This window comes from Emys orbicularis, chromosome 1 (genome assembly GCF_028017835.1).
Source record: "Emys orbicularis isolate rEmyOrb1 chromosome 1, rEmyOrb1.hap1, whole genome shotgun sequence".
In the NCBI taxonomy this organism is placed as follows: Eukaryota; Metazoa; Chordata; order Testudines; family Emydidae; genus Emys; species Emys orbicularis.
The window spans coordinates 337,135,498-337,161,015 of record NC_088683.1 but is presented as its reverse complement, the minus strand read 5'-3'; the positions used below and the strand labels follow the sequence as shown (position 1 = coordinate 337,161,015).

The 25,518-nt window shown below is 42.1% G+C and overlaps 1 protein-coding gene across 1 annotated transcript in view; it reads left to right on the top strand.

Annotated features, from left to right (window-relative positions):
- The window catches only part of CEP126 (centrosomal protein 126), a 65,872-nt gene that overhangs the window by 27,715 nt on the left and 12,639 nt on the right, over nucleotides 1-25,518 (top strand). Inside the window, exon 6 of the mRNA XM_065423737.1 lies at nucleotides 22,459-24,649. Within this exon, the coding sequence (XP_065279809.1) occupies nucleotides 22,459-24,649 (2,191 nt within the window). The remainder of the gene's footprint in view (nucleotides 1-22,458; nucleotides 24,650-25,518) is intronic.

Genomic DNA, 25,518 nt, shown 5'->3' with positions numbered 1-25,518 from the left:
TAACAGTGATCAGATCCCCCATCATGTAGTGCAGCCCCTGCCAGCACCACTCCGTGCCTGCCCGAGGCTTGCAGTGGGGGGGGGGGGCAATGCCACCTCCTGCCTCCCAAACTACGCCCATGTTAAAATCCCCCCCGGTTCTGGTGCTGTTGACTTGGTGCTCCTACCATGCGCCGGGCTGCAGCTGCTAGTCCCAGCTGGGCTGGGGAGGGACGGGACTTCTTCTTTTCCTGCAGGGGCTGCAAACAGGGCCAGGTCAGACCCCACCTCTGGGAACCTCCCCCAGCTGCAAGAAGCTCTGCGGCTGCTCCCTCTGCATGACGCCTCCCACCATGGCTTGGGTGTGATGCGGCAGGAAGAGGAGCGAAGGTGCGGAGCTTCCTGCAGCCGGGGGAGACTACTAGGATGATCTGAGGAATGGAAAATCTACCTTATGAAAGGAGACTCAAAGAGCTTGGCTTGTTTAGCCTAACCAAAAGGAGGAGAGGAGCGATACAATTGCTCTCTATAATACATCAGAGGGATAAATACCAGAGAGGGAGGAGTTACATAAGTTAAGCATCTATGTGGACACCAGAAGAAATGCTATAAACTGGCCATCAACAAGTTTAGGTTCAAAATTAGGTAAAGGTTTCTAACCATCAGAGGAGTGAAGTTCTGGAACAGCCTTCCAAGGGGAGCAGTGAAGGCAAAATACCTAACTGACTTCAAGACTGAGCTTGATAAGTTTATGGAGGGAATGGTATGATCGGACTGCCCGTGATGGCATGCTTCATTGGCAACTGCCAGGAGCAAAAATCCCCTGGAGACAGGACACTAGATGGGGAGGGCTCTGAGTTACCTCAGAGAATTTTTTCCCAGGTATCTGCCTAGCGGGTCTTGCCCACATGCTCAGGGTCTAACTGATCGCCATAGTTGGGGTCGGGAAGGAATTTCCCCCCGCGTCAGATTGGCAGAGACCCCGGTGGTTTTTCACCTTCCTCTGCAACATGGGTCGCGGGTCACTTGCAAGTTTAAACTAATGTAAATGATGAATTCTCTGTAACTTGAAGTCTTTTAAACCATGATTTGAGGGCTTCATTAATTCAGCCAGAGGCTAGGGATCTGTTTCAGGAGTCAGTGAGGTTCTGTGGCCTGCAATGTGCTGGAGGTCAGACTAGATGATCACGATGGTTCCTTCTGACCTTAAAATCTGTGAGTCTACAATGATCACTCACTTTTCTCCAATTGCATGTCCCTCAGGTTTTTGAAGAGCCTGGGCCAGTTATATCCTCAAGTAGAGGATCCTATTTTCTCTTGGAACTTAAACTTGGTGTTAGCAAAGCTAATGGGTCTGCCCTTTGAACCATGACTACCTATTCATTGCTTCATCTTTTAATGAAGGTGGCAATTTCCTGTGCAAGTAGAATAGGAAAATTGAGAAGTCTGGTATCTGACCGGCTGTATACAGTCTTCTGCAAGAACAAGATGCACCTACACCCTCATCCAAAGTAGTTTCTCACTTTTACATCGATCAGGCAATATACTTACCAATTTTCTTCCCTAAACCTCATGCACACACTGGCTGCTAGGAGGGTGTTAGTGTTTTACTTGGATAGGACTAAACTGTTTAGGTCATCCTCACAACTGTTTGTGGCAGTTTCGGACAGGATGAAGGGTCTTCTGGTCTTATCCCAAAGAATCTCGTTGTGGATTTCCTCACGTATGTATTTGTGCTATGAAATGGCCAGCGTAACTCTGCCAAACAGGGTGCTAACACACTGAAAGAGACCACACACAGCCTTTCTAACTCAAGTACCTATTCTGGACATTTGTAGAGCTCCACCTTGGTCTTCAGTACATACTTTTGCTTCTCATTATGCTATCTCAACAGTCTAGAGATGCTGCCAGATTTGGACATGTGGTCCTTCACTCAATATTCAGGTAGACTCCAATCCCACCTCCAGATTGAATTGCTTGTTTAGTCAGCTGAAGTGGAATTGACCTGTGTAATTTAGGACAAAAAACAGGTACTAACCTGCTCCATAACTGTTGTTCTTCCAGATGTGTTGCACATGTCCATTCCACATTAAAAAATTCTTACAGCCATTTAGTTGAGAGAAACTAGCACTGCCATGGTTTGTAGCAGGGACTTGAAATTTGGAAAGGATGTTGCTCAGGTATCAGGGATGTTTTTTGTAGTCCTTATAAAATTTGTCTGTGTTATAAGCCTCTAAAAATTCTCAGTTTGCACCTGCTTTGAGGAGACCTGTTAAAGTTTTGCAGTTGAATTTGCCAAATATTCCATCTGTAATGAGCATGCTCCAGTCCAGCTCCAGTGCAGAGGCTGAGCAGGCTTTTCCCTGCAACTGCTCTTTTTGGCAGCCAGAGGACACTTTAATGCTGAGCACAGTAACTGAGAGTAACTTCTCTCCCGTGCTTTCAGTGCTCCTGCTGCTGGGGCCCAATCCAGGCAGTGTGCAGGAGAAGGAGGAAACAGTCTGACTGGACTGCGGAGGAGTGAGTAATGCAGGAGGTGAGGGGAACAGGGAGAATGGGAGCAGGGAAAATAAAGCATAAGGGACAGCAGAAGGGAAAGGGGGCAGAACTGGAATTATAGGAGGGTTGGAAAGAAGTTGGGGGGTGTAAAGGAGCAGAGGAGGAAAGACAGCCGGGCAAAGGGGTGTAAAAAGAAATAGAGCACACTCACTTAGAGACCCTGAATTGAACCCAAGAGTCCTCAGTGTCTACATTACTCTGCTGGTGGCAAATAGCTGTGAAACCCAGTGGCAAAGTGTGTATCTCATCTGCCTCTAGTGGCTGGTCCACAGAGAGGATGATAGCCTACTACAGGGGTAGGCAACCTATGGCACACGTGCCGAAGGCGGCACGTGAGCTGATTTTCAGTGGCACTCACACCACCCCGGAGGACTCTGCATTTTAATTTAATTTTAAATGAAGCTTCTTAAACATTTTAAAAACCTTATTTACTTTACATACTATAGTTTAGTTATATATTATAGACTTATAGAAAGAGACCTTCTAAAAACATGTATTACTGGCACGCAAAACCTTAAATTAGAGTGAATAAATGAAGACTCGGCACACCACTTCTGAAAGGTTGCCGACCCCTGGCCTACTACATCAAATGGAAGAGGTCTGTGCAGTGTATGTAAAAGTGCATTCCCTAATGACGCAGATAAAATAAAAACTAACCAAAAAATAGAAATTTTATTTTAATGTAATTTCTTATGTTAAAAGAATGGTAGGTGGCAATTCAAGCACTCAAAAATTAGAAAATACCAGAATTAAGGATTGTGCATATGCATTATGTATGATAAAGACTTTAATTACATGATCACAAACTATTTTTTCCACATGATCCCTGCCTCATTCAGTGCACAGGATGGCTGGGCTTTGGAAATCTATCAAATGTGTATATAGTGAATGGTCTGCAGGACCCTGCCTCATTTGTTGCAGAAGTTGGATGGTGTGTAGTGGATTAGGTAGGGGATTGCAGGAAAAATAGGAGTGATCCCATTGTTCAGGAAATTGAATGTCACTCTGGTGGATTGGATCCTGTCTTTGTCTCTGCCACAGACTTCAATGGGTAAGTTTCTTAAACCAAAATGTTTACAATTGGCTGCTAATTGTGTTTTCCTCATTTTTTCTGGTACTCCACGAGATTTTCTGGTGCTCAGAGCACTCGCAGCTGCAACTGAACTCCATTGGCTCTGTGCTGGCTATAAAAATGCTAAGTATTCTGAAAAACCAGGTTCAAGGTATCTCAATTTGGGGACCCAAAATTAGTGGACACTTTTGGTCTTTAACACTCTGTGCCTCAGGGTTGCCAGCTATAAAATTAAGATAATACCATGCGACTCATAGAGGTGTTATGAAGATAAATTCATTAATGTTTGTGAAGTAGATATAATTGTGAGAGCATTATAAAAAACACCCTTTAGGAAATCAGTAATTTTGCATTCAACTCAGGTTTGGAGGGTGTGCATAAAGGCGTGGTCCACACATTGAATGAGGGGAATAAAAAGAAATATTGAGTAATTAAATCCCCATTTACTGAACAAGGCAGAAACCTGTATGAAAAAATAGTACCTGATCTGTACTACACATATATAAATTTCATTGTATTAAACATATGGGAAATAATGAAAAACTTGTTTTGTTTTTATTTCGTGATGAGTTGATAAATTCAACCTTGAGAAGACCAATCCTGCAAACACTTATGCATGTGGGTAACCTTGCTTGCATCTCTTTGAGTTGACTCATGTGTCCATTGACTGCATTAGTAAAGTTTCTCCTGTGTATTTGCAGAATTGAACTATACTTCTTTAAAACTAAAATGTTAAAGGTAATTAATGGGAAAATGGAATTCATTTTTGCAGTACCTTTGCATTATTGTGGAAGGAGTTGACCTGCATCATCAGTTGCATCTTCAGTGCATGTTCTATCATGCTGCCTTGTTCAGAGATCTAGACGTGACTGAGATAGAATGGAATGCTCTTTTTTTATACTGTTTGTCAGAGTGTCAAAAAGTTTGCAGTGTTATTGTAGCCGTGTTAGTCCCAAGATATTAGAGAGACAAGGTGGGTGAGGTAATAACTTTTATTGGACTAAATATTAAAATATTAAATATTACATTAATTTTAATTTAATCTATTAATATTACTATTACAAGATATTTTCTCACCTACCTTGTCTTTCTAAGAAGTTGTATAGTTTCTTGGGCTAATTAGGGAAAACAGTTTCTTAAAAGAAGTGTTAAGGAGTATATGGAACTTGCATAGAAATCAAGTTTAATTTTGATGAAGAGTTATATTCAAAGAAATGGCCATTTTTATAGATTAAGACTAATAGCCAAAATTGAATGTGCTGGTGATATGACAGAATCAGGTGACCTCTATATTAATTTTCCTCTTAGGAAGGCGAATGACATCAAGTTTGTGTTGGCTCTCATTCAGTCCTGCAATATAGCAATGTAAGCCAGATTATTTTTCTATTCCAAATGACACTAAAGTAAACTTTATATGAGCTATAACCCTTATTAATCAAAGTAAAATATAGCTGCCCAATTAAATTAAAATATAGCTGCCAGTGTATTTCTCAGAGTATTCTTATGTTAGTGAAATTACAATTGGTTCCAAGCACATGTGCTTTTCTTGATTTATAGAATGGAATTACACCTTCACTCAAGATCTGGCAATCTGGGCTGGTGGTTTCAAGGGTACCTTGCATAGATACAGGGGTCCACTTTAGCAGATACTTATGAGGGTAGGGGCCACAACATAGCAAACCACAAATGAAAGGAATCTACTTCACAGATTAATTAATACCTCAAAGCACTTTGTTGTGAAGAAGTTAGGGTTGCTACACACACAACATGCCTGGCACAAACTACAAAAGCATGGAAATGAGAAGTTAAGACACCTAACAGTACATAACTATCAAATCTTCTACCCACAAGTACACACCTTACCTTTACAACTATCATGAACACGACTTTAACTGTGCACTACCACCCCGTCCCTTTTGCTCTTCTGCACACTCCCATTTACCAGATTATTTTTTCCCCAGCACTAGTAGTTGTGTTTGTTTGGTGAAGTGGTTGTGCTGGGAGAGGTTAGTTTTATAAAGGAATGTAATCAGAAGGAGAGTTGAAAGTTAGGAAACATCAGAATTAAGGTTGCCTACGCAATCTGTTTGGTTTCTTTGTGCATATGCATTATGATACAATCTTCAATTACATGATTGCAAACTTTTTTCCACAGGAGCCCTCCCTAATTCAGTGCACAGGATGGACTGAATAATCACCTATTCAATATGTGTTTTCATCCTCATCATTCAGTTTGTGGCTTTATGCATTTGTGCGGCTCCACTAATTAGGTGGGTGGCCCTTCATTCTCTTGTGTGCGGCCGCCCAGGCACGCACCTTAGAGGGAACTATTCGTGGACCACCTGAATGCAGCTCGCGGACCACAGTTTGAGAACCTCTGCTGTATAGTAATGCATACACACAAGAGAACCAAATCAAAGTTCCAAAGGAACCTTAATTCTGGCTTTTCCTATCTTTTGAGTGCTTGACTTTGCAACATTAATGTTCTTTTAATATAGTTTATTTAATGTGATTTCCTAAAATGTTTCCAAAATTAAAATAAATAAATAAATGTCTTCATGTGGACCCCATATTGTGACTATGGGTCATTAGCAAGGTTGGGTTCTTTAGATCTACAGTATAGCCTTCCACCACTTGAGCTAATGGAGAAACTAGTAGAATACAATGCCATTATCATCCATATCAGAGGTTCTGTGGTCCGCGGTCCTGCTTTTATCCTATCCACTCCACAACTCCTGCCCCTCTGCCTCCCCTCTGGTCTTGTAATGTAAAGTTTTGTGCAGCCTTAACTATAGGTGTTACTATGTGTGTTACGTGTAATTCCAAGAATCTTTATGAAAGATATTGTTCTCTACCAGATTTTACAGGGTTTATAGGATTTTAGACACATTTCTGTAAGACTTATATTCATTTCATCTTGTTCTGTAGGACTTTTCCCTAAGGGTTCCTCAAGTAGAGTTCCATCTGAAATGCATATTTAAGTTACGAAGCTAAATTTAAACATAAATGGATAAATATTAAAATGTTGGATAATATATTGTGCTTCTGGAAATTCACAGCCATTTGCAATAGCAGGTCTTATCCCACAGGGACAACAAACAGACTACCTTACCTCCTCAGACATCAATAATTCTCATAACTGTGAAAATGGTTATATGTAAATAGCAAATAACATGAGCCACAGAATGACCCCTGGGGACATCACATGGAGTTCAATAGTAATAGAGTCTAAAACTACTGGCAGTAGCCTTTGAAGTGAGATTTAAATTATTGTGGGGCATTGCCTCTAAGACTTGCACTGAATTCCATATACATCACACACTGTCATAATTAAATATATTCCACAAAGGGTATTAGCAAATATAGAATATAGAAAGCATACTGATAACTGAGATGTAGAAGATGAATTACTGGGTCTGAGCAAAGCCTTTCAAATCTCTGATCAATTTAGAAGCATCAGGATATCAGTGTTTGTGACTGCTGGGGAAACATCTAGGTTTGGGGTAAAATTTTCAAAAGCACTTAAGTCCCATTAACACTCAATGAGAGTTATGCACCTACCTCACATAGGTGCTTTAAGACCCAACCTTTGGTATTTGTTGCCATCCTACTTATATAATCAGTAGTACAAAAATGAGACAGAGTGGCTGGAAAGACACTGGATTCTTTCAATTCCAAACCAGACAGAAAAGAATTTAGGATTTGAGTACTGTTAATGAAATTCTCAGTCCCAGAACATACATGATGGGGATTGAATATTTGGTTTCACCTTAGTAGAAATTATTCACAGGAAAATGCTGTAGTTAAAATCAAACTTTTCCCCAGTATGAGATGTCTTTTCCAAATATCAAAATAAATATTAAGACAGTCTATAGTAGGTTTTTTTTCAATATTTGTACATTCTATTTTCGTACTTCTAAGTTGCTTATATGTAGGTTTGGAAGGATTCGATTTTTATTGGTTAATATTGGTAAACGTTGATTTCATCAGACATACACAAACTTACAAAAAATATTTCCACCAATGATAATTGAAATTTACAGATAGGCAAAGTAAGAAAAATGCTGCTTGAGAACTTGAGTTTAATTTACCAATATTTATTTTGTATATTTTGACATGATATTGACAACTAATGTTTTAATGGTTATAAAGCTTTAACTTTTTGAGTCTCAGTGTCTACTGTCATTAAATAATTATTGTCTGATCCCCCCATATTTTTCTGCAGCTGTGAAAATTTAACTCAATGGAAATGCTTCAAACAATTAATACTATCCCTCAAAATTATTTTTAAAAAATCCAATTCTCCCAAGCCTACTTCTATATAAGAAAGAGAAAATACATTAATTTACTTTTGGGCAGAAAAAAACATGATGGTACAAGAAAGGCTTATGACATCCTGCATAAGTGCTAAATTACTGTGCATTTGGTGGTCCACTGAGGCAACAGAGCAGTATCAAAAGTAGCAGCGGGTGAAGGAGAAATCAGTTAACTTTAAAATCAGAGAGAGAGATCCAAAGCAATGATAAAATCCTGACTTAATGTGCATAGTATGTGTCTGGGACAATAGGATTAATAGGATTAGGCAGAACTATGAAGACTCTGGATAATTCAGATTCCATATGTCCAGTATCTGAAGTTTGAAGTCATACAATGTAACAATTTCAGAGCTCTCACAAGAAAAATTAAGTTATAGATTCAAAATCTCTCAAAGAATGCTTCCTAACTTTGGACCACATTGCGCTCATTGATATTTAAGGAGAAGTTACCCTTGAAAGAAAGTGAGGGAGTCCTGCTTAAAAACTGAAGGTATAATTTAGCCCTTTTATTGGATATTAAGAATAACATTTTCAAAAGCTTGAAACACAAACTTAGATACGTTTGAAAATGGGACTTAGATGCTGGTGAAAATTTTACCATCAGGCCCTGAGTCAGCAAAGCATTTAAGCACATAGAATCTTAGAATCATAGAACTGGAATGGACCTTGAGAGTAGGGTGACCAGATGTCCCTATTTTATAGGCACAGTCCCGATTTTTGGGTCTCTTTCTTATATAGGCTCCTATTATCCCCCACCCCCTGTCCCGATTTTTCACATTTGCTGTCTGGTTACCCTACTTGAGAGGTCATATAGTCCAGTCCCCTGCACTCATGGCAGGACTAAGTATTACCTAGACCATTCCTGAGAGGTGTTTGTCTAACCTGCTCTTAAAACCTCCAGTGATGGAGATTCCACAACCTCCCAGTGCTTAATCACCCTGATAGGAATTTTTCCTAATATCCAACCTAAACCTCCCTTGCTGCAAGTTAAGCCCATTGCTTCTTGTTCCATCCTCAGAGGTTAAGAAAAACAATTTTTCTCCCTCCTCCTTGTAACAACCTTTTACGTACTTGAAAACTGTTATCATGTCCCCTCTCAGTCTTCTCTTTTCCAGACTAAACAAACCCAATTTTTTCAATCTTCCCTCATAGGTCATGTTTTCTAGACCTTTAATCATTTTTGTTGCTCTTCTCTGGACTCTCTCCAATTTGTCCACATCTTTCCTGAAATGTGGCACCCAGAACTGGACACAATACTCCAGCTGAGACCTAATCATTGCAGAGTAGAGCGGAAGTATTACTTCTTGTGTCTTGCTTACAACGCTCCTGTTAATACATCCCAAAACAATGTTCACTTTTTTTTGCAACAGCATTACACTGTTGACTGATATTTAGCTTGTGGTCCACTTTGACCCCCAGATCCCTTTCCGCAGTACTCCTTCCTAGGCAGTCATTTCCCATTTTGTATATGTGCAACTGATTGTTCCTTCCTAAATGGAGTACTTTTGCATTTGTCCTTATTGAATTTCATCCTATTTACTTCAAACCATTTCTCCAGTTTGTCCATATCATTTTGAATTTTAATCCTATCCTCCAAAGCACTTGCAACCCTTCCCAGCTTGGTATTGTCTGCAAACTTTATAAGTGTACTTTCTATGCCAGAGTTTCTCAAACTGTGGTCCGCGGACCACCAGTGGTCCACAAGCTGCATTCAGGTGGTCCGCGAATAGTTCCCTGTAAGGTGCGTGCCTGGGCAGCCACACACGAGAGAATGAAGGGCCATCCACCTAATTAGTGGAGCTGCGCAGGCATGGCTCCATTAATTAGGTGCCTAGACCCTGGAGAAGACACACATGTAAGGTGAGGTGGTGGCCTTGGGGGAAATAGGGAGTAGATGGGAGAGGGAAGTGGGATGAGAAGAGGGGGTGGGGGGAATTTGGGACGTGCAGGGCTGCGAGAGCCAGAGAAAGAGGTGCCTTTCCCCAGCTCCAGGACTGTGGCTGCCAGAGAGAGACAGCCCTCCTTCCCAGCCCCAGCTCAGGGGCTGCCGCAGTGTGGGAGAGAGGGCACATCCATCGCATTAGAAAGGTAAGACTACTGATATTAAAATATGAGTTGTGTGCTTTTATTTGAGAACAAAAAAATGTTAATTATTATTAAGGTTTTTTTATATAGTACTTTTATCCAAAGTGCTTTACAATAGTTAGATAACGGTGCAAACAACATTTGGAAAGAGCATTAAGTGGTCCGTGGAGACCCTCAGCAATTTTCATGTGGTCCGGGGAAAAAAAAGTTTGAGAACCACTGCTCTATGCCATTATCTAAATCATTGGTGAAGATATTGAACAGAACCGGACCCAGAACTGATCCCTGCGGAACCCCAATCATTATGTCCTTCCAGCATGATTGTGAACCACTGATAACTACTCTCTTGGAACGGTTTTCCAACAGTTTTGCACCCACGTTATAGTAGCTCCATCTAGGTTGCATTTCCCTAATTTGTTTATGCATAACTTTAAGCACAGAGAGACTACCCATGAGATTAAAGTTAAGCATGTGCTTAAGTGCTTTGCTGAATTGGAACCTATGTAGTGAAAGCAAGAAGAGTGCTAGAAAAAAGAGGAAAAGAAGAATAGTATTTTCAATAGATGATAAGCAGTAGGTTCTCAATTCTTACACACTTTCTTTTAAAAGTAGGCTAGCGTTAGGTGATGGTTATTGTACTCTTGGTGTTGAAAAACATCAAAAATGTAACCTACAAAATGACTGCAAGCACAGTCAATCTTGCATTTCATTGCATGGTGGTCATCAAAGAAGCTGTCATAACTATAAAGGGAAGGGTAACAGCTCTCCTGTGTACAGTACTATAAAATCCCTCCTGGCCAGAGACTCCAAAATCCTTTTACCTATGAAGGGTTAAGAAGCTCGGGTAACCTGGCTGACACCTGACCCAAAGGACCAATAAGGGGACAAGATACTTTCAAATCTTGGGGGGGGGGAAAGGCGTTTGTTTGTGCTCTTTGTTTAAGGGTTCGTTCGCTCTTGGGACTGAGAGGGACCAGACATCAATCCAGGTTCTCCCCATCTTTCTAAACAAGTCTCTCATATTTCAAACTTGTAAGTAAAGAGCCAGGCAAGGCGTCTTAGTTTTACTTTGTTTTCTCAACTTGTAAATGTACCTTTTACTAGAGTGTTTATCTTTGTTTGCTGTACTTTGAACCTGAAACTAGAGGGGGGTCCTCTGAGCTCTTTAAGTTTGATTACCCTGTAAAGTAATTTTCCATACTGATTTTACAGAGATGATTTTTACCTTTTTCTTTAATTAAAAGCCTTCTTTTTAAGAACCTGATTGATTTGTCCTTGTTTTTAGATCCAAGGGAGTTGGATCTGTATTCACCAGGAGTTGGTGAAAGGAAGGAGGGGGGAAGGGTCAATTTCTCCTTGTTTTAAGATCCAAGGGGTTTGTACCCTAAAGTTCAAAGTGGGGATACAGCCTTGACATGGTGGCAGAGCGGTGGAGATCATTTTAAACCCAAAAGCCAGTAAGATTTTTTTTTTCCTTCTAGCTGCTTGGAAAGCAGAGCTGAAGGTAGATGCATATCTTATCTCTCCTTGCCTGAAGGCAGAGGTGTTAAGTTTTTTTTAACAAGAGCCTTTGTTAAGAGAAGGGTTCAATTAATGAGCAAACGACTGGTAAAAGGAATTTACAAGCTGAATTGTTTTTTTTTTCTTTTTACATCCTCGGGAGTAGCTAGTTAGACAGTCTCTGTTAACTCAGCAGCAGCCAGAGCTGAGTGCATCCCAGTTTCAGTCAACTGCAGAGGGGTGTGACCCAGCACAAGAAAACAGGAAAATGACTACAAAAGAAGAAAAAGCCAAAGAGGAGGCCCACAAGAGAGCTATGGAGCTGAAAGAAAAAGAGAGAGAGCTGAGAGAAAGAGAAGAGAAAGCCAAAGAGGGGGCCCACAAGAGAGAGATGGAGCTAAAAGAAAGAGAAGAGAAAACCAAAGAGGAGGCCCACAAGAGAACTATGGAGCTGGAAAAAGCCAAAGAGGAGGTGAGAGAAAAAGAAAGGAAGCATGAACTGGAAGTAGCAAGGGCTAGGCCGGATGCACCAGCCAATCCTAGCAACTCCTCTCCAGGTATCACTTCCCATCCCAGAAAATTCCCCACCTACAAGGCAGGCGATGATACTGAGGCCTTCTTAGAAAATTTTGAAAGGGCCTGCCTTGGATACAGCATCGCTGCAGACCAGTACATGGTAGAGCTGAGGCCGCAGCTCAGTGGACCCTTAGCAGAGGTGGCGGCTGAAATGCCTAAGGAACACATGAACAGTTATGAACTTTTTAAAAACAAGGCCAGACTCAGAATGGGGCTAACACCCGAGCATGCCCGTCGGCGGTTCAGAGCCCTAAGGTGGAAACCAGACGTGTCATTTACCCGGCATGCCTACCACATTGACAAAAATTGTGATGCCTGGGTATCAGGAGCAAATGTTAAATCTCTGGAAGATCTGCTTTCCCTAGTAAAAATGGAGCAGTTTTTAGAGGGTGTTCCTGAGGAAATAGAAAGGTACATCCTAGATAGGAAGCCCAAAACTGTAACTGAGGCGGGGGAGATTGCAGCTAAATGGGTGGAGGTGGCAGAAAAGAAAAAAACTAGTAGCAGTTGGAGCGAATATCAGAAAGGGCAAGCCGAAACAAAACCTTACCACCGGGCACAACCCAAGGCCCCACCCACATCCCAAGGGAAACCCCAGACGCCTTCTCACCCCACCACACCAGTCTCCATCAACCAACATCGCCCCGGTGATACCTTAGCAGGGCGATGTTTTAAATGTAATGAACTGGGACATATAAAGGCTCACTGCCCCAAGAACCCCAACCGATTACAGTTCATTACACCACAATCACACCAAAGATCCCCAGACCCAGATGCCTCTCTCATACCCTCGGAGCGAAGGGAAACCTTGAGAGTGGGCGGAAAGAAGGTTATCGCTTGGAGGGACACTGAGGCACAAGTGTCAACTATCCACCAATCCCTAGTGGACCCCAAACTCATCAACCCGGAGGCTCCAGTGACAATTCAACCCTTCGTGTCACAGTCTGTAACCTTGCCTACAGCCAAGTTGCATGTCCAGTACAAGGGCTGGTCAGGAATGTGGACTTTTGCAGTCTATGACAATTATCCCATCCCCATGCTGCTGGGGGAAGACTTGGCCAACCATGTGAAGCTAGCCAAGAGGGTGGGAATAGTCACCCGCAGCCAGGCTAAGCAAGCTTTCACCCCCATCCCTGTTCCTGAGCCGTCCACCAGGGCCCCGTCTGTGTTACCAGAGACCCAAACAAAGGTGGTGGAACCGGATCCCCTGCCAACGACTGCAACAGCCGTAGTGGATCCAATCCCAGAGACCCAGCCAAAGCCAGTCCCAGAACCAGAACTGGCAACGCAACCAGCACCAGAACCATTGCCAGCACTGAGTCCACCGCTCGCAAACCCGTCTACAACTCCAATGCCAGAGGGCACCAGTGAGCCTGACCTGGCGGAAGCAGCAGATAACCCTACCCAAGAGGCTCAGCCAGAGCCTGAAATACCACATATTGCACCAGCGGACAGCGGTTCACAGTCAATGGAAACAGCCCCAGCACCTGCATCGCTTCCAGAGGGGCCAAGCCCCAGTCCACAGTCCAAGGAGGAACTGATGTCTCCAGCATCAAGGGAACAGTTCCAGGCCAAGCAGGAAGCAGATGACAGCCTTCAGAAAGCTTGGGCGGCGGCACGGAGCACCCCACCGCCTCTCAGCTCTTCTAACCGATCCCGGTTTGTTGTAGAACAAGGACTTTTATACAAGGAGACTCTTTCTGGTGGGCACCAGGAAGACTGGCATCCTCAAAGACAGTTGGTAGTTCCCACTAAGTATCGGGTAAAGCTCTTGAGCTTAGCCCATGATCATCCCAGTGGCCATTCTGGGGTGAACAGAACCAAAGACCGGTTGGGGAAGTCCTTCCACTGGGAGGGAATGGGCAAGGACATTGCTAATTATGTCCAGTCTTGTGAGGTGTGCCAATGAGTGGGAAAGCCCCAAGACCAGGTTAAAGCCCCTCTCCAGCCACTACCCATAATTGAGGTCCCATTTCAGCGAGTAGCTGTGGATATTCTGGGTCCTTTCCCAAAGAAGACACCCAGAGGAAAGCAGTACGTACTGACTTTCATGGATTTTGCTACCCGATGGCCGGAAGCTGTACCCTTAAGCAACACCAGGGCTAAAAGTGTGTGCCAGGCATTAGCCGACATTTTTGCCAGGGTAGGGTGGCCCTCCGACATCCTTACAGATTCGGGAACTAATTTCCTGGCAGGGACCATGAAAAACCTGTGGGAAGCTCATGGGGTGAATCACTTGGTTGCCACCCCTCATCACCATCAAACCAATGGTCTGGTGGAGAGGTTTAATGGAACTTTGGGGGCCATGATACGTAAATTCGTAAATGAACACTCCAATGATTGGGACCTAGTGTTGCAGCAGTTGCTTTTTGCCTACAGGGCTGTACGACATCCCAGTTTAGGGTTTTCACCATTTGAACTTGTGTATGGCCGCGAGGTTAAGGGGCCATTACAGTTGGTGAAGCAGCAATGGGAGGGGTTTATGCCTTCTCCAGGAACTAACATTCTGGACTTTGTAAGCAACCTACAAAGCACCTTCCGACACTCTTTAGCCCTTGCTAAAGAAAACCTAAAGGATGCTCAGGAAGAGCAAAAGGCCTGGTATGATAAACATTCCAGAGAACGGTCCTTCAAAGTAGGAGACCAAGTCATGGTCTTAGGCGCTCCAGGCCCATAAAATGGAAGCGTCGTGGGAAGGACCATTCACGGTCCAGGAGCGCCTAGGAGCTGTTAACTATCTCATAGCCTCCCCCACCTCCAACATAAAGCCTAAGGTATACCATGTTAATTCTCTTAAGCCCTTTTATTCCAGAGAATTAAACGTTTGCCAGTTTACAGCCCAGGAAACAGATGACGCGGAGTGGCCTGAAGGTGTCTACTACGAAGGAAAAAAGGATGGTGGCGTGGAAGAGGTGAACCTCTCCACGACCCTTGGACGTCTGCAGCGACAGCAGATCAAGGAGCTGTGCACAAGCTTTGCACCAATTTTCTCAGCCACTCCAGGACGGACCGAACGGGCATACCACTCCATTGACACAGGTAATGCTCACCCAATTAGAACCCCACCCTACCGGGAGTCACCTCATGCCCAAACTGCTATACAAAGGGAGATCCAGGACATGCTACAGATGGGTATAATCCGCCCCTCTAATAGTGCATGGGCATCTCCAGTGGTTCTAGTTCCCAAACCAGATGGGGAAATACGCTTTTGCGTGGACTACCGTAAGCTAAATGCTGTAACGTCCTGACAACTATCCAATGCCACGCACAGATGAGCTATTGGAAAAATTGGGACATGCCCAATTCATCTCTACTTTAGACTTAACAAAAGGGTACTGGCAAGTACCACTAGATGAACCCGCTAAGGAAAGGTCAGCCTTCGTCACACAGGCAGGGGTGTATGAATTCAATGTACTCCCTTTCGGGTTGCGAAATGCACCCGCCACCTTCCAAAGACTTGTAGATGGTCTCCTAGCGGGATTGGGAGAATCTGCAGTTGCCTACCTCGATGATGTGGCCATTTTTTCTGATTCATGGACAGAACACCTGGAGCACCTGGAAAAAGTCTTCGAGCGCATCCGGCAGGCAGGACTAACTGTTAAGGCTAAAAAGTGTCAAATAGGCCAAAACAGAGTGACGTACCTGGGGCACCAGGTGGGTCAAGGAACTATAAATCCCCTACAGGCCAAAGTGGATGCTATCCAAAAGTGGCCGGTTCCAAGGTCAAAGAAACAGGTCCAATCCTTCTTAGGCTTGGCCGGATATTATAGGCGATTTGTACCACACTACAGCCAAATCGCCGCCCCGCTGACAGACCTAACCAGAAAGAAACAGCCAAATGCAGTTCAGTGGACTGATGAGTGTCAAAAGGCCTTTAACCAGCTTAAGGCAACACTCATGTCTGACCCCGTGCTAAGGGCCCCAGACTTTGACAAACCGTTCCTAGTAACCACAGATGCGTCCGAGCGAGGCGTGGGAGCAGTTTTAATGCAGGAAGGACTGGATCAAGAATTCCATCCTGTCGTGTTTCTCAGCAAGAAACTGTCTGAGAGGGAAAGCCACTGGTCAATCAGCGAAAAGGAATGCTACGCCATTGTGTACGCGCTGGAAAAGCTACGCCCATATGTTTGGGGACGGCGTTTCCAACTACAAACAGACCATGCTGCGCTACAGTGGCTTCATACCGCCAAGGGGAATAACAAAAAACTTCTTCGGTGGAGTTTAGCTCTCCAAGATTTTGATTTTGAAATACAACACATTTCAGGAGCTTCTAATAAAGTGGCTGATGCACTCTCCCGGGAAAGTTTCCCAGAGTCAACTGGTTAAAAATTGTTCTTGGACTGGAACATATTGTTAGTTTTTATATAATCAGTAGTATGTCTAAAGGTACATGTGTCTTATTAACTCTGTTTGCTCCTAGAGCTCCAGGAAGAAATCACAGCCAGTGTGGAACCGGACGTCCAACACTATCTGTGATTTGGGGGGCGTGTCATAACTATAAAGGGAAGGGTAACAGCTCTCCTGTGTACAGTACTATAAAATCCCTCCTGGCCAGAGACTCCAAAATCCTTTTACCTGTAAAGGGTTAAGAAGCTCGGGTAACCTGGCTGACACCTGACCCAAAGGCCCAATAAGGGGACAAGATACTTTCAAATCTTGTGGGGGGAAAGGCTTTTGTTTGTGCTCTTTGTTTAAGGGTTCGTTCGCTCTTGGGACTGAGAGGGACCAGACATCAATCCAGGTTCTCCCCATCTTTCTAAACAAGTCTCTCATATTTCAAACTTGTAAGTAAAGAGCCAGGCAAGGCGTCTTAGTTTTACTTTGTTTTCTCAACTTGTAAATGTACCTTTTACTAGAGTGTTTATCTTTGTTTGCAGTACTTTGAACCTGAGACTAGAGGGGGGGTCCTCTGAGCTCTTTAAGTTTGATTACCCTGTAAAGTTATTTTCCATACTGATTTTACAGAGATGATTTTTACCTTTTTCTTTAATTAAAAGTCTTCTTTTTAAGATTTTTCCTTGTTTTTAGATCCAAGGGAGTTGGATCTGTATTCACCAGGAGTTGGTGAAAGGAAGGAGGGGGGAAGGGTCAATTTCTCCTTGTTTTAAGATCCAAGGGGTTTGGATCTGTATTCACCAGGGAATTGGTGAAAGGTTTCTCAAAGCTTCCCAGGGAAGGGAATTAGCTTGTGGGAATGGTGGCAGCGGACCAGATCTAAGCTGGTAGTTAAGCTTAGAAGTCCTCATGCAGGCCCCCACACTTGTACCCTAAAGTTCAAAGTGGGGATACAGCCTTGACAGAAGCCCACAAAACAAATGCAAGTAGAGGCTTCACAAGGAAGCAACTAGTATTAAATGCTACACACAGTCTTCACTGCTGTTAGCAGTAAGCCCCAGATCGCCTTTACTTCTTCCCTTATTTGCAATGCACATTGTATGGACAGGGAAGACCATGGGCAGAGAATGATCATGTCATAGGAATCAAGGGCTAAAGTGCTGTCCTCGTGTAATGAGATGCTTAAATGTATTTGCCTCTTCTTTGGAGGTGTAACTTGGTAGTTGTGCAACAAAACTCTCAGTTAATAGAGGTTCAGATTCCTTTGGATTCCCTGACTTGCTTATTGCTTTTTACTTTGCACTTACATAAGCAATCTCTGCACATGGTCTATGCAGGACCAAGCCTTAATGTAACAGAACGAGCAACAGAACAAATAGTTTAATATGGAGAGCTTAATTCTCCACTGCACCCAATCTGTGCTTGGGTGCAGTGAAAGAGGGAAGGCAGAGGCCAGCTTCAGCACAAGTTACAGCTGCAGGTGGGCAGCTTTAAATTACACCATTGATGAAATGTTCCCTTAAGGACCTTACCCCAATAGGCAGTCAGACATAGCAGACCCTCACTCTGCCACACACACCCTGCCATGCCCCCAGTCTACTCCTGACAGACTCCTCCCTTCTCTTATGTTGAGGGAGAGAGAGAGTTTCTGGCATACGAGCATCTTTATGTGGCTATTCCTCCTGTGCAGTGGAATTTTCCAATGAAAATCTCCAGCTATTTCAGGTTCACTTTGGTCCACTTATATGGCACAAAATGAACTTGGCTGACTGGAGAATCTAGGCCTGTCTACCTTAATGCCTACCAGACCTAGTGCCTTTTTAAATTTGATTTTAAAATGTTAGCTAATCAAAGGCAACATTTTCTAAACATTTCATACCCTGTGCTCATCTAAATACTATCAAAACAGTGCCAGTGTGAAAATTGTCACCCATACAATTAGATGCACATGAGATTTACACATAGTACATCCTCTATTAGGAGAACCTGCATTGCAGAAAATGAACTAGTAGGTGTTTTCCATTCCTAATTAATGTGTACTGTAATATGACCATCTGAGCGGGAACAAAAACAGTGGACAATAATGTTAACTATTTCTATGATGCTATGTAAATAAAGTATTGTGTACATTTTTAATAGAAAAGTTGTGAGAATCTCTTCTATTATAAGATACATAATACTTTCATTTGTCTAAATGTAAGTCACACTTGCAGAATTTTTCTTGCTTGAGTGAATAATATATTTTGATGGGTAAGGTAGACAAATAGAAGTTGTGCCTGGGCTGGTAAATTTTCATGATGCTTTTGCAAGGCTGAACTAAGTAAAATTTTCTGTCTGTAAATCAGAAAGCCTCAACTTATTTAGCTACTAAATTGTCTCTTGGGGATTGATTTGACTGGGATTACATGGATGATCTTTATAAGGAATTATTCTGCGGGGTAGGAGAAAAGAATTCATACATATAAACACAATAGCAACTCCTGTTTGAAGTTTTCAGGCAAACCTCTGTATGGGCACACTTGTATCAGTTTAAAACCGCGTCTAGCAGCTTAGCTTGCAACTTATAAATTTACAAATGCAACTAAATTGATGTAAGCCAAGTTTACTCTGATATAATAGTGTCCACACAAAGTTCTGCCTCAGTTTAACTAAATCAGTTTAGAAATACACCTTTACTTAATATGGTGCAACTTTAGGTGGAGACCAGGTATAAATGAGAATAAGGTCCTTGATTTCTTGTTGCACATTTTTCCCAGCTGGAAACACTACAGCTAGTCCCAAGATGTGGTCTTATGTAGAAAATTTAGAGAGGAATTTTTTCCCCTTTTTCCCCTTTTTTTCCCTTCTTTCTTCAGCTGTGAAGCTCAAATAGAGGTTAAAATATAATTTGGCTAAAAGGAAAGGTTAATAAGTAACTAACAAAGCTCTATATATTCTGTTTTACTAGAAAGACACCAGCTTGCATAGTCTTACTTTGAAAATGTTCCCTAAAGGGATCTTTGCCTACACTTGGTTCTTTGTTCTTGTATTTGGTTTCTTTATCTTAGATCATAACTATAATATAAGCCTGCACCAGCATCTGAACATTTAGTGCAAGATAAGATTTAATTCAACCATAAAAAGTCTTTCAAGATACTTTTGTATCAAAAGAGCTCTCTAAATTTTTTATTTTGCAATTGAAAATCATTGAACAACTTTAAAATATGCAATATTGTAGTTTAACAATAACATTAATATTAAATTAAATAGCATTCTGATGGGAAAAGATGTGCTTATTTATTAACAGATTTTTTTTGTGGTTTCCTTAATAAGCCTTCAGAAATTCAACTCTTTCAACATAATTGTTAAAGGAGATATAAATTCTTACCTCAGTTAGTCCTGTTTCTTGCAATTTGCAAATGTTTCCCTTTAAAGTTACAAGACAAAAAAAAAAACTAGTGCTCGCACTATTATTCTTAATGCATCTCCTACTATTTTTTCACCAGAATGTAATTAGGGTTGCCAGGTATCCTGTTTTCTACCGGAAAACCCAGTCGAAAAGGGACCCTGGTGGCTCCGGTCAGCACCGCTGACCGAGCCATTAAAAGACTGGTTGGCTGCACTGCCGGCGCAGCGGAGCTGGCAGGCTCCCTGCCCCGCTCCCGGAAGTGGCCAGCATATCCTTCCGGCTTCTAGGCAGAGGGATGACCATGGGGCTCCGCACGCTGCTCCCACTCCGAGTGCCGGCTCCGCAGCTCCCATTGGCCGGGAACCGCGGTCAAGGGGAGCTGCGGGGACGGCGCCTGCAGGTGGGGACGGTGCGCAGAGTCCCCTGGTTGCCCCTCCCCCTAGGAGCTGGAGGGACATGTTGCTGCTTCTCGGTAGCCGCCTGAGGTAAGCGCCACCCAGAACCTGCACCCCTCACCCCCTTCCACATCCCAACCCCCCGACCAAGTCCTGAGCTCCCTCCTGCACCCAAACTCCCTCCCGGAGCTGCACCCCCTCCCACACCCCAACCCCGTCCCAGCCCAGAGCCCCCTCCCACACCCTGAACCCCTCAGCCCCACCCCCCAACCTGGAGCCCTTCCCCATCCTGGAACCCTCACCCCCTCCTACACCCCAGTCCCCTGCCCCAGCTCAGTAAAAATGAGCGAGTGATTGAGGGTGAGTGGGTGAGAGCGAGTGACGGAGAAAGGGGGGATGGAGTGAGCGGGGGAGTGGGATCTCAAAGAAGGGGCGGGGCCTCGGGGAAGGGGCAAAAGGGCGGGGCAAGAGTGTTTGGTTTTCTGCAATTAGAAAGTTGGCAACCCTAAATTTAATTCACGTTAGATTCTGAAATCAATTGTCTAGTCTACAGTGTTGAAGCAGGGCATTACGACTATAACAAAAAGAATGCAATTTTTCTTTCATTGTTTGTGTACAGTTTCAGACATACTACCTTGTGTAATGATCCCATTAGATATCATAAATTATGTATGTTCAGGCTTGGGCAGTACTGAAATGAAAGACATCCACCGAACACCTAGGTATTGAAAGAGATGACTTTGATGATTGAGTAGGTGCCACTCCTTCCTCTGAAATATTACTGTATTAGTGTCTCACTAAGGTGTTTTGGGGAAGTGGATGGCACTGCACTACTGTATGCTTTTGGATGTGATCTAATTTCCTTTCTCCTGAGAGACAAAAAGAAAGAAATCAAGATCCAAGGTATTTCTTTTAAAATGTGTTATGTGTTAAGATACTCTTGTGATGAATGTTGTATAAGATCATAGGTGGTTGCGTTCTAACCGCTAGTATTGAGAAAAGTTCTCATGACACTTTGCATAAGGATAAGGATATTCATTCCAATATTATGGACAAATTCCAGTTTGAGTTATAGCCATGGCCTCACTCCATCTTCTTTGTGCGGTTCCAGAAGTGTAAAGGGGATGGAAAGGTAGCTTAAGTAACAATTTCCTCATAAATACAGTACAGTATACTAAAAGTTAGAAGCTATGCTTTTTTCTGATATGGTTCCTAAGTCACAATCCAATTATCTACCTCTGCAGATATCATAAAATTACAGAGGATTAGAAGTGATGAGGGTTTTTACCATCAGATATTTGGTATTAGCAATAAACTTTTAAGGTGAATTTCATTGCAAACTGTAAAAAAAAAAAAAAAAAGATTATTGGATTCTCCTGTCCACTAAATGAAGATTGCAAGTAGAGCATTCCCTTCATATAGGGGAACACTGTACCAGGTGAAAGTTGTCAGGGGCAGCATAGTTCTTGGACATGGTGGCGAGTCAGGGCTTGAATATTTAATATAACATCATCTGTTTTATTAAGTGGACCAGTTTGAAAGTTCACATGGGAGCTGCATTTCTCACCATGTATTGACTGTAAAATATCTTAAAAAATAAAAACGCCTAATTGTTGGTGCTTAGTGCTGACAGTAACCGTCTTGTCGGAAAGTAATGTAATTTGTGGGTCACACAAAATGAGATCAGTTCAGTGCAAGAGACTAAATATTTTGAAGTCCCACAACCCCACAGATGTAGATGTCCCTGACCACAGCAGAACTATTGTGATTTCACTGCATGGATGGCAGCAGGATTTAGGAAACCGATGTGTATTGTCCCTTGAATGCCATAAAGCCCAGATCTCCAGGATGCTCCTTGTGTCTTAGCACCAGGGAAGTGTTGAGGATTAGACAGTAGCAATAGATCCATGAATACACCAATATATTTTTTAATTTTGCTCTTGAAGAACTGATATAAAAACACAGAAATAAAATCCTTGAATTATACATCTGTTTCCTTAGAATGTGATCTCAAAAGTTCATTCTTTTCTTTTGTAATAAATGCCCAGATATCAATTGACTTGAATGAGAATACTTCAAGGCAATTGATGCTGTGAACATAAGAGTGAAAATAACTTCCATTACTCTACTGAAAGTATAGTAGTGTTTATCTGATTTTAACCTAAGCTTTAATTAATATAAAGAACAAAACTGTACTAATCAATACAGTAGCATATTATGACTGTAACAAGTCCTGTTTTACTTCTGTTTCAGAATTTTCACCAAGAAGTCAACCAAATAACGAATTATGACAGCCCGTCAAGCCTGGACAGCCTTGAGGCAGGAGAACAAAATGAAAATTATACAACACCCAGTGAAACATCTTTGACTACACAGTGGGACGACTCTGTACCCTACAATTCACAAAAATCACAGTCTACGAATAAGAGCTTCCTTGATACACCTGAACTAACTTTTTCTAAAAATCAGCATGTAAATAATTGGCTGATAAATTTAGATACCCCAAATAGCCAGCCAAACACTCCTTTTCATGACACTTTAGCTAAACAAAATGTTCTAATTCCTGCTGAAAATGTACACAATCCAAAACAGAAATCATTTGTTCTTAGTGGAACAGAAAAAAGAACAACAGACATATGTACTTCTGATAATCAAATAACCTTTGTAAACAGTCCGTGTACTTTTCTGCAAAATAGGAAAGAGGAAAAAAACACTATGTTGAAAGTTCCATCTTCTGGAATGGTTAGTAGAGAGAGTTCATTAGCCATTGATAGCCCTGTGTTCAAATCCAGCAAAGCCTGGGCCACCTCTGATCCTACTCCAAGAGAAAGAGTTCTAGATTCTATACAGGAGCAGAGTTCTGAACTGACTCAACAGAGAAGAACCACCTCATCAGTACAAACCTCAAATCAGCCTATGGCAACACCTGTAATCTTACCTCCAAAACAGTGGAGTTCAACTGGTGTTCACAACAGTACTTTCTCATCTAATCCTTTACAAAAGGGCAAAAATACAAATACAGTGCCATGTACTGATAATCTAGACAATTTGTCAGAAACAAAAGATGAAAACATAAAAAAATTTAATGGTATTAATCGGGGATCAGCTTTATTTCAAGACACATCTAATGCTTCCATTTTGTGCAACACTGATCAAGAAGAGGACAAAAAAGAAGAAAAGGGAAATGTGGCTGAAGCCATGTCACCTTTGTCTAATACAAAGTTTAATTGTGACTTGTCTGAACATCACAGATACCTGAGAAATAACATGCATGAGCGAAAGGGAGTGAAATTGCCCAAAAGCATTTTAAAGAAAGAATCTAAATATGAAAATTATTGTTTCAAAGCAGTGGTTTTGAACCGAAGGATCAGCTTTGGGAATCAAACTGCATCATCTATCAGAGACAGTCTAGAATTGGCAAAAATAAAAGGGAAAGATGCAGAAAATCAAAAGACCAATAAGAAACTCAGATGGTTTGATGAAATTGACAAAATAGTAGTAGAAGACGATGAAAGGTGTTCAGAAAAGACCACCACAGGAGTATCTCAGGCACAGTTGCAGCCATCTTATGTTCAAAGTAAACTCAATGCTTCTAACAATAATTTAAGAAGTATTCCTGCTTGCACCACAAATTCTATCTGCACAGAAAATCACCAGGATTATCCCCCGATATTCACAAAAATTGTTGCTGCTGGGGGCTCAGAAAGAGACTGTATGCCTCTGCGTTCTTTTGTATCTACAGGTTACCACTTTGCTAAACAAGCTTGGATGGCATCAAAGGGTGATGAAAGTAAACCCCCTGCATCTAGTGGTGACTCTAAAATTCAGAAAGGTAATCTGCGTAAAGGTAAGACAAAGATAATCAGAAGACCAAGATCTGCCAAAACCCAGTCAGGTTTTACACCTAAGAATAGAAAGGGCACTATAATCCGACCACAGTCGGCTAGTGAAGTTCATAAGGTTATAAAAGCTCAGGGTAAAATCATTGTACCTCATCCACCATCTAAACCTGTACCAGGCAACAGGACAGATCAGAATGTAGCAGACACTATGTGTCAACCAGTAAATTCTTCCAAATGTCAATCCAACACTACAAATGGCAACTATGTAAATGCAAGACACCTTTTGCCAGCAGATCAGGTTTTAAATAGAACCACTATAGAAAATAATAAGAGTATTACTTGCAGTTCTGACTTGGTCACTGTGACATTGGCACCCCCGCCTTCCTACAACGTATCTCCAAGTGAGCCTTTGGAAAAGACAAATTATACTGTAAATAATATTCAGACAATTGCCCAGCAAGACAGCTTGATAACCGGTACCAAAAGGAAACCTGTATGTACTGAAAATGGACTACATCTTGATCGTACACCAACTGATGAAGAAATAAATCTTTTGTGGCAGGGTGTGCATAGTGCCCTAGCTCAAAAGGATTATGCTGCGGGTAAGAATCATTCTTGTTTTTTTCAAAATAGGGAGTTTTAAATGATAACAGGCTCTTGCATTCAGTTACATACACTGTTTTCACCCTTTCACACAACAGTTTGAAGAGTTTCTACTTTTGTCATTATCTATCATCTCCTAGAGGCCCCAGTCAGAGATGAGGGCCCCATTTTCTTGGATACATTACAAGCATTAAATAAAAAGAAAATCCCTGCCTCAAAGACAGGTGGATGAAACAAATAGATGTGGGAGGAGGAAGGCAGAGAACAAGTTAACAGTAAAATGAGTGAGTTTTACATGGTAAACTATAGCTTACCACCTGCCAGCCACTATCAGCTGGCAGGACTCTGTCATCTGGGAAAATGTTTTTTGAAAGGATCTCATGAAAGAGCCATAAATCTGCCATGTTTTTAAAGTGATTGCTCTGTAAATATTTGGTATTGCGAAGACTCTCAGTCTCGTTAACACAGGGAATGTTTCAAAGAAAGTTGCCCATGTTAATAGAGAAATGAAAGTGGAAGAAATTTTTAACAGCCATATGTCACTGTGCTGGCAAATATTTGTGTCAGAGAGAATTTATAGAAGCATTACGTTTTACAAAAACGTTTTCTGGGAACATTACTGTAGAAATAACTAGGGGCAAGACAGAGCAAAAGATACACAAGAAAATTTAAGAGAATAAATCATATCTTCCTGCTAATTAACTTTTAAAGCATGTTTCAGACTGATTAATTTATATTTACAAATGCTTTCCCAGTAACCCCTTTGCACTCTAGCCAAGTTCTGTGCCTTAGAGCAGTAATGGAATCCTGAGTCCCCACACTGCACCCAGCTGAGCTGCTGTGTGGTTTTCCAGCCTTGCAACCTCTT